The sequence below is a fragment of the Xyrauchen texanus genome, chromosome 12 (genome assembly GCF_025860055.1).
Source record: "Xyrauchen texanus isolate HMW12.3.18 chromosome 12, RBS_HiC_50CHRs, whole genome shotgun sequence".
Taxonomy (NCBI): Eukaryota; Metazoa; Chordata; class Actinopteri; order Cypriniformes; family Catostomidae; genus Xyrauchen; species Xyrauchen texanus.
In genome coordinates, this window is record NC_068287.1 from 24,194,928 (window position 1) to 24,207,822 (window position 12,895).

A 12,895-nucleotide genomic window follows, 5' to 3' on the forward strand; every position below is an offset into this window, starting at 1 on the left:
CCAGAGCTCCACCTCTTAAGCCTCTCGAGGCCTTCCAGGGCTCCGCCTCTCAAGCCTCTCGAGGCCTTCCATGGCTCCGCCCCTCAAGCCTCTCGAGGCCTTCCAGGGCTCCGTCTCTCAAGCCTCCCGAGCTTTCCAGAGCTCCGCCCTCCGAGCTTCCCAGAGCTCCACCTCTTAAGCCTCTCGAGCCTTCCATGGCTCCGCCCCTCAAGCCTCTCGAGCCTTCCAGGGCTCCGTCTCTCAAGCCTCCCGAGCTTTCCAGAGCTCCGCCCTCCGAGCTTCCCAGAGCTCCACCTCTTAAGCCTCTCGAGCCTTCCAGGGCTCCGCCTCTCAAGCCTCTCGAGCCTTCCAGGGCTCCGCCTCTCGAGCCTTCCAGGGCTCCGCCTCTCAAGCCTCTCGAGCCTTCCAGGGCTCCGCCCCTCAAGCCTCTCGAGCCTTCCATGGCTCCGCCCCTCAAGTCTCTCGAGCCTTCCATGGCTCCGCCCCTCAAGCCTCTCGAGCCTTCCATGGCTCCGCCCCTCAAGCCTCTCGAGCCTTCCAGGGCTCCGCCCCTCAAGCCTCTCGAGCCTCCCGGGGCTCCGCCTCTCGAGCCTTCCAGGGCTCCGCCTCTCAAGCCTCTCGAGCCTTCCAGGGCTCCGCCCCTCAAGCCTCTCGAGCCTTCCAGGGCTCCGCCTCTCGAGCCTTCCAGGGCTCCGCCCCTCAAGCCTCTCGAGCCTTCCAGGGCTCCGCCCCTCAAGCCTCTCGAGCCTTCCAGGGCTCCGCCCCCCAAGCCTCTCGAGCCTTCCAGGGCTCCGCCCCTCAAGCCTCTCGAGCCTTCCAGGGCTCCGCCCCTCAAGCCTCTCGAGCGTCCCAGGGCTCCGCCCTACAAGCCTCTCGAGCCTTCCACGGCTCTGCCTTCCGGGCCTCCTCCAGAGCCTCCCTACGGCTCCGCCTCCCGAGCCTTCTCTGGCTCCGCCTCCAGAGCCTCCCGGCTCCGTCCCCAGAGCCTTCCTGGGCTCCGTCTCCTGTGCCACCCTCAGCTCCACCACCTAGGCCTTCCTCTGCTCCGTCTTCTGAGCCTTCTCCATAGCGCCTTCCTCGGCTCCACCTCCAGAGCCATCCAGGCCTCCACCTCTAGAACCTCCTTCGGCTCCGCCTCCTGAGCCTCCCTCAGCTCCGCCTTCAGAGCCCTCTCACGCCATCGCCTCCCCGGCTCCACCTTCCGAGCCTTCCTCGGCTCCGTCTCCCGAGCCTTCCACGGCGCCGCCTCCCAAGCTTTCTACCACTCCGCCCCAGGGTCTCCTGCGTCCCTGCCTATGCCTCCCTGCTGGCGCCGCCACCCAAGTCTTCGACTGCCCGCCTCAGAGGTCCTCCTTGGCTCCACCTCACGCGGCTCCGCCAGCTTCCCCAGTGGCCTCATCTCCCAGGTCCCCTGAACCGGCCATAGGTCCACAACCACCTCCCAGGCCCTGCTCCTCGGTCCCTGTCTTGTGGCCTCCACCCAGGACCTCTGACTCTGTCCCCGTCCTGGGGCCTCCATCCAGGGCCCCTGCTCCCGCCCTGAGTCCTTTCTCCCGGCCTCCGGGCCCAGTCCCTGTCCAGTGGCCACCTCCTAGGCCCCCGACCCGGTCCCTGTCCTTGCCAAATGGCCAGCTCCGGGCCACCCCAACCGGCCTCCTTTCTGCGGCCACCTGAATCTATCCCTACCCGGTGGTTGTCCACCAGATCACCTGACCCTGGACCCTTGACACACCCCCATAGACTGCCTGTCTTGCCCTCTGTGCCCCCGGACTTCCTACCTGCCCAGTGTACCCCCTGGTCAGTCTGTCTACCCTCTCGGCCTCCCTGGTCTGCCTGCCTCCCGTGGACTGCCTAATCGCCCCCTGGCCTGTCTCAGCACCCCTTGCACCCCCGTGAACTGTCTTTGTGCCCCTTGTTCTTCCCCTGGTCTGTCTGTTTTCCCCCAGTCTATCCCTCTCCTTGTTTCTTCACTCTTTTTTATTGTTTCTTTTCCTTTTGTTTAGACCGTCTGGAATCCGGTCCTTTTGAGGGGGTTATGTCACGATCCCGCTCACCTGCACTGCGCTTCGTGTCACCCGCACCGTGTTCAGCGTCGTCTGCACCGTGTTCGTGTTCTCCGTCCCGTGTCCTCTGTTTCACCCGTCACTAGTCACTTTCCACTTCACGCTCCCTGTCATGTCTTCCGTGTTGTCCGCCCGTGTTTCACTGTCTCTGTGAAAACTACACTTCCCTCCTTCCCGTTGCTTCCGGCCCTGTCTCGAGTGTTATTGTCCGCACCTGTTTGTCATTTTGTCATCACCGTGTCTCGTTATTTAAACCCCGCTGTTTTCCCTTCCCATTGTCGTATGCGTTATCGCTTTAGTCCCTCGTGGAGTTGTGTATGTATGCTACTCTTTGTCTCACGCTCGTGTTCTCTGCCCGTTGTTTCCTGTCCTTAGGAGGTTACCCTGCTCCTCGTGTTTTCCCTACCCGGTAACCCGTTCCTGTCGTCCCAGCCCTTCGTGGATGTTCCCCTACCTGTGTTCCACCAGTTTGTTAGTTTAGGTTTTTCCCCATCGTGGGCCTTTATTTTTGTCCAGTGTTTAGTTTTCTTTTGTGCCAACAATAAAAGCCGCATTTGGATCCACACCCCAGTCTGCCTTGTCTCTTGACCCGCACCTACATCATTACAGGGAGGTACGTTCCACCTCCATCTAACATTTGCCTTAAAAACCCTGTCCGATTATGACACCATTTCACTCACTTTTGGCACTCTTCACTGGACATTTCACAAATTGTGTGATTTTAACACTGTGTACTTTAAAACGTAATCATTTTTTGTTGTTGTTGTTTCTTTCAGCTTTCCATAGATCAATGAGCATTGTGTATAATTGACAATTTAATAGTATATTATTGATTTGTTAGGTGTTTAAAGTTAGTTTAGAAGATAGCAGGCTGTAAATTGGCTAAAATAGGTAATTATGAGAATGTATTTATTTTATAAATTTGTTAACACTTTACAATAAGGTTACATTTGTTAACATTGGTTAACAACATTGGTTAACATGAACTAACAATGAACAATACTTTTACAGCATTTATTAATCTTAATTAATTTTCCACCGGTTTCCAGTATCTCACCAAGACTCATTTTGACCGCACGAAAGCATGAGTGTTTGAAAGAACTAGGATGAGTACTTTAATAAAGTACAAAAACTGGTATCATTAATTTATACAGGTGAAACTCGAAAAATTTGAATATCGTGCAAAAGTTCATTAATTTCAGTAATTCAACTTAAAGGTGAAACTAATATATTATATAGACTCATTACAAGCAAAGTAAGATATTTCAAGCCTTTATTTGATATAATTTTTATGATTATTGCTTAGAGCTTATGAAAACCCCAAATTCAAAATCTCAGAAAATTAGAATATTACATGAAATCAATAAAAAAAAAAGATTTTAAATACAGAAATGTCGGCCCTCTGAAAAGTATAATCATGCATATGTACTCAGTACTTGGTTTGGGCCCCTTTTGCATTAATTACTGCCTCAATGCGGCGTGGCATGGATGCTATCAGCCTGTGGCACTGCTGAGGTGTTATGGAAGACCAAAATGCTTCAATAGTGGCCTTCAGCTCTTCTGCATTGTTTGGTCTCATGTCTCTCATCTTTCTCTTAGCAATGCCCCATAGATTCTCTATGGGGTTCAGGTCAGGCGAGTTTGCTGGCCAATCAAGCACAGTAATACCATGGTCATTGAACCAGATTTTGGTACTTTTGGCAGTGTGGGCAGGTGCCAAGTCCTGCTGGAAAATGAAGTCAGCATCTCCATAAAGCTTGTCTGCTGAAGGAAGCATGAAGTGCTCTAAAATGTCCCGGTAGACGGCTGCGTTGACTCTGGACTTAATAAAGCACAGTGGACCAACACCAGCCGATGACATGGCTCCCCAAACCAACACAGACTGTGGAAACTTCACACTGGACTTCAAGCATCTTGGATTGTGTGCCTCTCCATTCTTCCTCCAGCCTCTGGGACCTTGGTTTCCAAATGAGATGCAAAATTTGCTCTCATCAGAAAAGAGGACTTTGGACCACTGAGCAACAGACCAGTTCTTTTTTTCTTTAGCCCAAGTAAGACACTTCTGACGTTGTTTGTTGTTCAGGAGCGGCTTGACAAGAGGAATACGACATTTGAAGCCTCAGTCCACTCCTTGTGAAGCTCCCCCACACATTTGAATGGCCTTTTCCTGACAATCCTCTCCAGGCTACGGTCATCCCTGCTGCTTGTGCACCTTTTTCTTCCACACTTTTCCCTTCCACTTAACTTTCTATTAATGTGCTTTGATACAGCACTTTGAGAACATCCAACTTCTTTTGCAATTACCTTTTGAGGCTTTCCCTCCTTGTGGAGAGTGTCAATGATGGTTTTCTGCACAACTGTCAGGTCAGCAGTCTTCCCCATGATTGTGAATTCAACTGAACCAGACTGAGAGACCATTTAAAGGCTCAGGAACCCTTTGCAGGTGTTTAGCTGATTAGAGTGTGACACTTTGAGCCTACAATACTGAACCTTTTCACAATATTCTAATTTTCTGAGATTCTGAATTTGGGGTTTTCATAAGCTGTAAGCCATAATCATAAAAATGATATCAAATAAAGGCTTGAAATATCTTACTTTGCTTGTAATGAGTCTATATAATATATTAGTTTCACCTTTTAAGTTGAATTACTGAAATTAATGAACTTTTGCACGATATTCTAATTTTTCGAGTTTCACCTGTATATATATTACTTAATATTAAAATATATTACAATATAGTATCAATTTGATACTGAAACACTGATACTTTTTAAATCACTGCAAGATGATAAAAACATTTGGGGCTTTACTGAAAACATTCAGGCCTTATGCCTCTGTAGCCCAACCCTGGCGGTTGTCAGTAATTCATCAGAATGTGGTCGATTTCAGTGTACATGGAAATTTGAAATCAGCATGTCAAATTCTTGTGTGATCAAGTTGGAAAAATATTATGTACAACTTTGGTACACTCACTGAGATGAAGAATTCAGTGACCAAATAAAAGAGCTATATTTATACATGCAGTAGGTCTCCACATGGAGACCAGACAAATAATACTCACATTATCTCAGTAACCCCTATGTTATTGGACACTTCCGAATGTAGAATAAATGAATCATGGCTGACTGTAAATAATGCAGCAGCTTTTGCATTCTGTCCATGTCATTTGGCGTCAGAATCAGTCCAAAGTGACTGCCATATTGACAAGTGCAACATAAACATAAAATGACTAAGTACACCAATAAGAATGCATTGAATAGTCAACATTTTTGACAACTGAACAAGTATCACAAGTACTCAAGCTTAAAAAAATGGTTTTCTCAAACCATTGGACAAGAAAACAAGATACATGCTTGTGAGGAATGTCTTAAGATTAATCCAGACCTACTCTAGGGAACTGATGACGTTTGCTCTTTGAATGCTTTCTCATCATCTTTCTTTACGCTTAGTTCTTTTTTTTTTAAAGTCTCAAGGACATTTATGCAATATAAATCCAGATAGCTTTTCTCCCTCACAGAACACTTACTAAAGAGGTCAATTTATGTGCAATACATATATTTATGAGTTGCTATGGGGCTTATTTGATATTCGCTACAGCTGTGATTGATGCTATAGGCTGTGTCTGTGTAAGCTCACCAAGCCTGCCTTTGGTGAAATATAAAAGACCATTCCTTACAAAACATTCAACCTCCCATTGTATAGTTCTGGCCCCTTTTGATCGCTTTCTTATTAAAAGCTTTAAAGCATTCTGAACAGCAAAATAATATTATGATCCTTGTCAAAGTTCAGAGAGCTCCTTTGCTGGCTCCATACAGTAAATTTGCTTATTCTGACATCTTAATTAATTACCATAAATAAAACTCATAAAGTTGCTGCAGTGGCAATCACATTAATCAGTTGAAACCACAAGCTGTAAAAATGGATTATAACTTATTCACTCATATCCCCGGTAAGATGCTTAAAGTTGTAAAGCTTTAATAACTCACATACATCATCCAGTAATCTTAAACGCATCAGGCTATTTATAATGTTGAAATGTAAGCACATACAGTATGTAACCCAACATTTAAGCCCTCATTTAGGATGCAGCATGTGTTAAATATATTGTCATCTTGTGTAAAAACCAGACCCTTCACGCAGCATACGTTCAAGCAGAATAAAATATTAATTGGCACAGAGAAAGTTTCATGGGGTATATCCATGCATACCTTAAAAAAGTCTTAGTGGCAAACAGCAAGACTCTTGTCAAGGCACATTCTGCACAGTCTCATCTTTTTATTTTGATTTTGAAAGGCTTACCTGGTATAAAGCTCCCCTGGACAACATCTTTGTATGCCCACCATCCATCGTGAAGCTTTGATGAAACCGGCTGTGCTGTGAGCAAAGAGAAGATTCAAACATCACTCACCTATGGCACTTTGAAATAGCAGTCACACCTGTAATAGACTTCAGCTCCCCGAGGAGAGAAGTTTCTCCTATCTAGTTGTTTCTTCTCATATTTCAAGGCACATTTAAAATATTCACAGTATTTAGTGGAAAAATGTATTATCTAAGTCAATTTATTTGATAAAAATTGTAGATACGAGTTATATGTAAATGTCTCAATTAAATATTTGTATATCACACTGCTTAACTGCCTGAAAAACTAATTTTTGAGATGACAACAGATGCATTCTGCATCCTCTGCTCTGGGCCCTATCAGCGGAGCTTAAAAGTAGGTCAGAGAGGCAGCAGACTTCTGCATTCTGAATTCACTCTGTTATATCACATCACTATTCCCCTCACCTCTCTCCCTCTGGCTTCAAGCTGCAGCTTGCATCATTTCCACTGCCAAGTCAGGCACCCAGGGCTTCTCTTTAATACACCACACCGCAGCTCTACTCTCAGGCCAGCACACTTTGATGTGCCCGTCATGAACGGAGCACAGTAGCATTCGGCAGCAATTTGCTTCCACACCAATTTATCTACATTTATATCTGAGATATGAGAATGCGGTGCATTTTCGCTAATACCACTGGTAGGAAGCCACTTTTCTGAAATTACTCTCAGTATCTGCAGAATCTGGAAGAGTCAGGATTGCATGGATTTGCTACATGTGCCGGTGCAAGGACTCGAGTTTCATACACTGGGAGATTCATAAAATGTTGACACTCAATTAAGCCCCAGCTACCCATATATTCTCTATTGTGTTTTTCTCTAAAATACACTCACTAAACACTTCATTAGGAAAAATATAGTCATAAATAAAGTTCCCAACATGGTCTTCTGCTGTTTTTACCCACCCGCCTCATGGTTCGACATGTTGTCCATTCTAAGATGCTATTCAGCTCACTACAATTGTACAGAGTGGTTATCTGAGTTACCGTAGATTTTCTGTCAGCTCATACCAGTCTGGCCATCTCTATTGATCTCTCTCATCAACAAGGCGTTTCTGTCTGTAGAACTGTCACTCACTGGATGTCTTTTGTTGTTGGCACCATTCTGAGTAAACTCTAGATACTGTTGTGCATGAAAATCCAAGGAGATCAGCAGTTACAGAAATACTCAAACAACCTGTCTGGCACCAACAATCATGCTACAATCAAAATCACTGAGATAATTTTTTCCCCCATGTGAACATTAATTGAAGCTACTGACCTGTAATTGCATGATTTTATGCATTGCATAGCTGCCACACGATTGGCTAATTAAATAATCACATGATTATGTAGGTGTACAGGTGTTCCTAATAAAGTGCTCAGTGAGTGTAGATTCACTGTGTGATACTGAATTGAACATCCTGTATATATGTATATATATATACATTTTACATAAGGAAAACTCTGGAGAGCTTGCATGTACAGCTCTTCTGTAACTCTCAGTCTCTTTGCCTGTGTTTGATATGCATAAGTCATTGTGATAGTACTGACTGAAATGAGAAAATAAACTACATACATTTTATCAGGTGCCCTTATCTCTTTCTATACAGTCCTCCCTTCTGCATTAGATTAAGTCTACCTCAAATCCAACTTTCAAATGCAAATCCTACATGCACATAACATCTAACTCTTTGAAGATCTAACTTGTGTTTGAGATCTCCATCCCTGGGAGAGAAACTGATGTCAGTCTCATGACTGCCAAAAATAAAACATAACAAAACAAAAAGTGCAAACAAACATAGACTCTGAGGAACTTCATTACAACTGTTTTTTTCCCCTTCTCTTTCATAACACCTTTTTATTTAATACTCTTATCTCAGTAGGTTTCTTGTCTTTTAAGGTAACTTTCTCTTATTTTATATTTCTAAGTGATAAAATCATGATATTGTATTTAATATTAGGCTATAAGATGTTTTCACTTATTAGGGAAATGTTTCCAAATTATTAGCACCAAGGACAACTCTTTTTTGAGAAGCGATAATTAAGGTGAGAGGGAAAAGAGAACACATGATGGAAACAACAATGGCAAGAAAAAATAAATAGTGGACAAATTTAGCTCATAATACCTCCTACCCCATTTAAAAATTTTCCATTTACCCTTAAATGTTCACTTCAGACAGTATAAATCCAACATTGTGCAACATTTGCTTTGGGTGATAGCGATATAAAAAATACTTACGTATTTACGTAAGCACGTATTTACATGTACTTTTTTATGTAGCTATATATTTAAATGAATTATTATGAAAATTAGTCAATGCATTAAAAACGGAGCTGACAACAGTTTAACGAAACTTGTCACTTTCTTTTCGGGACCAGTTAATCGATTTTGATATCTGAACACAATTTACCTTCTACAAAGACGACATTAATGTTGAGAATCAGAACGAACTCCCAAACGTGATGCATTCTTCATCTAGTCCATGACCATCACGCTTCGATTCAGGTAATTAACTTGATAACACGAGTCAAAGTCTGAAGCATCATTCGGAGCGAACGGCGCGGGCTCGGGTCCCGTCACTCTCAAATGCGATGAAAGTCGTCCTTTCCAAATATCCCAGACCCAGAGCGCAGATGTTCTATGAAATTTACGAAACGAAAGATCAATTGACAGTTTTCAGCATTGAAACTTAAAAGTTCATAAATTGATTAGTCGCTGGTATCATACGTAGCAAAACAGAAATACAAAGGTACTTATTAAATCTTGTGTGTTCTATTGAGTCGTGGATGATGCTGGCTGCGTTACCTGCCCGTGCGCGCGGATCTGAGGTTTAAGCGCGTGCTAATCCTGCTGCAGGCGGGGCACGCGCTCCCGTGATGCACGCTTGAGAATGCGGTTAGTTTTGACATCTATTCAAACTCTAATGCAATTACGTTCTTGCTGGTGTTAGGCTTAACAGGATTAGAAAACATCACATTTATGTTCATCTTTGCTTTTAAATTTAGTAACAAGAGCTCGCATTAAGGTCTGGGAAAACCACAAAACATGCAATCATTGTATTTTGAAGCTATCACTTTATTCATTTTCTACGGTAGCTTTAAGAACTAATTAATGCGCGAGCTTTTGATAGCAGCTTTCAGCTACTTAGATTTGCAGGATGACACATGAGAGCGCAGTAATTATTTTAAAATACATACGAACATTTAAGACAGACATGTAAACATCAGTCACTCAATTAATGAAACATTTTAAATACAGAAATAAATCACTGTATCAAAACATCATATCCACAAAATCATGACAAATGTAATCATCACATTTCCATCACACAAACTACATGAATTCCCACGAGATATTTGAAAGCTTGAGTGTGAAATTCGCTCACAAACTATTAGAGCATGTACACATCACACACACACTTCATAAAAGCGACAGACACCAGAGTGGAGCTAAAATGGGCTGAATTTGAGTAGGTACCGTCCCAATTGCATAGGCTACGAATATATTTGTGTGTGTGTGTTTACCATCCTGCGTTAACAGACATGATTCACACTTAAAGGGATAGTTCACCAAAAAATGAAAATTATCTTATCATTTGCCTCATGCTCATGCCATACGTGTTAATGACTTTTTTCTTCTTCAGAACACAGACATTTTTAGAAGAATATTTCAGCTCTGTAGGTCCATCCTATACAAGTGAATGGTGACCAAAACTTTGAAACTCCAAAAAGCACATAAAGCAGCATACAAATAATCCATAAAACTAGTTTTATTGGTTTTGCCATTGCAAATGCATGGATGCATGCGCAGAGCTCTAGATGGTGCTATGAAAATGGAAACGAGCTTGAAATCATGATCTCCAAGGAGACTGCTGATGTCAAGATTTATAGCAAAATAGGAGTTACATTTTGGTCTGTTCTTACCAAAACCAAATGGATCACTTCTGAAGACATGGATTAAATAACTGGAGTTATATGGATTATTTTATGCTGCGTTTATGTGCCTCTTGGAGCTTCAAAATTCTGTCCACCATTCACTTGCATTGTATTGACCCACAAAGCTTCTAAAAAAACTGTTATCAGCAGAAGAAAGAAAGTCACACAGACTGGGATGTCATGAGATTGAGTAAATCATGAGAGAATTTTCCTTTTTGGTTGAACTATCCCTTTAAGAATGCGGCACTAATTGCTTATGTAAAACAATCCATCACTGTTTCACATACACTTGACCTGATTCAAGATAAAAATTGTGATAAAAGCCATCTAAATATCTAAACCAAATACCAAAAAAGAGGACAGAAAGAGTGTCATGACTGGCCATAACATCTTAGCACTGCATGTTAGCAAGCATCAGACCATTTCAGCACAAAATACTGTTCTATTTTTAGTTAAGTGACATAAAAGGTAAAAATCATCACACGGATAAATGCAAAAGAAAGACAATTAAGATGTGGTAGCAATAAAACATACATATATAACATGTCTTCAGTTGAAAAACAGTAACAAAATTTACATATTTACATTCTATAAAATCAGTTCCTGTCCAACAGTTTGTAATGAGCAAGATAGATTCCAAGAAGATTCCATTCTTTTTAATACATAAACAATTCTCAAGTGTCTTCTCATTCCACTGTCTAGGAGAGACAGTTTGAGAGTGCTTTCATCAGTAGTACTGTTATTGTTCAGTCCAGTTTGTGATCCAGTGTTTCTTGTTGGTTCCCACAATCAAAAAGCCCTGATACTGTTCCTTCTTACATATCTTCACTCCTTGGTATTTTGGCATAGTTCTGAAATAGGCAGCCCGCTGAATTAAAAAAAACCCACTCTGTGAGAACATAAGAAGGACATTGTGAGAGAGCAATCTTTATACAACATTCTCTTAACAAGCAGCATTACAGTGGCATGGTAACCAGCATTTATTCAGTGAAGATTTGAGATCACTGAAATCTGCATGCAGCATTCCAAATCTGAGATACTCGATTAAAGTCATTTCATGAGATTATTGATTAGCATCAGTATACGATATCAACTGAGTGAAACAATTCTTTAAACTCAACCAAAATCATAAAGAGACTGAATTTGGAGACAGAGAGAGCGTGTATAAAACCAGTGATAAATAAGCAAAAGCTTTGAAGAAGGTTTTGACGAAGCTTATTAGCTCTGTAAGAAAAGAGGTGATCTGAAGAAGTTTGTTGCAGTTGAAAGCAAACTCTCAAACAGCAAAAAAGAAAGGAACATTGGTATCGCAGAAGGAAGTTATTAGTCTTGTCAAAGGAAGACTTTCAGAAGTTAGATAAAAGCAATATACAGTACACTTGCTGTTTTAAAACAGTCTATCTCCAAGATAACAGTATCAAATGCTTGAGGACATAATGAAGAGCTTTACATATCAATTTGTTTCAGGAAAAAAAAAACTCTTGTGCTTTTGAGAGCAATGATGAGAGTAAAAACAGACAAAGCAAGTGTTTCATTGTCTAGTGGTACAAAAGGAAAGGAGAAAGTCAGTATCATAGGATCTTACATGCAATAAATTATTGTTGATTTAAGGGTTAATTCTGTCAGCATTTACTCACCTTATGTCATTCCAAACCTGTGTGAATTTTATTCCTCTATGGAACACAAACAGAGAGGTTTTGATGAATGTTCAAGCTGCTTTTTTCATTCAAGATGCTTGTGGAGCTCCAAAATGATAAAAAAAGCACCATAAAAGTACCACTCATGTGCTATATTCCAAGTCATACAATAGCTGTGTGTGAGGAACAGACCAAACTGAAAATCACTGAAATTCTTCCCCTCCACTGTAGCTCGCAAACTTCACCTGTGTTTCAGTTTTAGAGTAATTACTTAATTTCTGTTCCACACACAAAGCTATCGTATGGCTTGAGAACATTTGGAAAATAATAATAATAATAATAATAATAGAGTTGGTGCTTTAATAATAGCTTTATGGTGCTTGTTGTCAAAATAGTTGCTAAACATCTTCTTTTGAGTTCCACAGAAAAAAAGAAAGTCATACAGGTTTGGAACACATGAGGTTGAGTAAATGATGACAGAATTTGCATTTCTGGGAGAAATATTAATTTAAGCCAAGCATTTTAAAAGGTAGAGAGCTGTTGGCTGTGGGACCTACAACCTTGCAATTTGTGTCAGAGGCCCACAAAAGGCCAACGAATCTCAGTCGTCCTCAGTAAGGCGGTCATTTTCAGATGGCTGTGTTTTCATCTCAGCTTTCTGGGCCTTGGCCTCATAAAGCTCTCTGGTGTTGGCCCTCTTGAAGAAGCCAAACTGGGGAACAGGATTTAGATATGAGCCATCAAACAAAACAGACATTGCTGGAGGAAGTGACCTAGGCTTGAATCCACAATTTTTCTTCTGGTTACAACTGTAATGAGTACATGGTGTGCAATTTTAAATACATCATAGAAATGTCTAAGATTAAATTGCATCTGTGCAATAGTAATCTGGGATCCACGA

The 12,895-nt window shown here is 42.1% G+C and overlaps 2 protein-coding genes across 2 annotated transcripts in view; both read right to left on the minus strand.

Moving 5' to 3' along the window:
• LOC127653270 (carbonic anhydrase-related protein 10-like) overlaps positions 1-9,219 on the minus strand; it is a 35,672-nt gene extending 26,453 nt beyond the window's left edge. Inside the window, exons 1-3 of the mRNA XM_052139905.1 lie at positions 9,176-9,219; positions 8,833-9,060; positions 6,363-6,437 (exon numbers count right to left, since the gene is read on the minus strand). Of these exons, the coding sequence (XP_051995865.1) occupies positions 6,363-6,437; positions 8,833-8,890 (133 nt within the window). The 5' untranslated portion in view covers positions 8,891-9,060; positions 9,176-9,219. The remainder of the gene's footprint in view (positions 1-6,362; positions 6,438-8,832; positions 9,061-9,175) is intronic.
• A 268-nt stretch (positions 9,220-9,487) lies between these two features.
• The window catches only part of LOC127652253 (integrin alpha-3-like), a 60,893-nt gene continuing 57,485 nt past the window's right edge, over positions 9,488-12,895 (minus strand). Inside the window, exons 25-26 of the mRNA XM_052138388.1 lie at positions 12,555-12,706; positions 9,488-11,246 (exon numbers count right to left, since the gene is read on the minus strand). Of these exons, the coding sequence (XP_051994348.1) occupies positions 12,596-12,706 (111 nt within the window). The 3' untranslated portion in view covers positions 9,488-11,246; positions 12,555-12,595. The remainder of the gene's footprint in view (positions 11,247-12,554; positions 12,707-12,895) is intronic.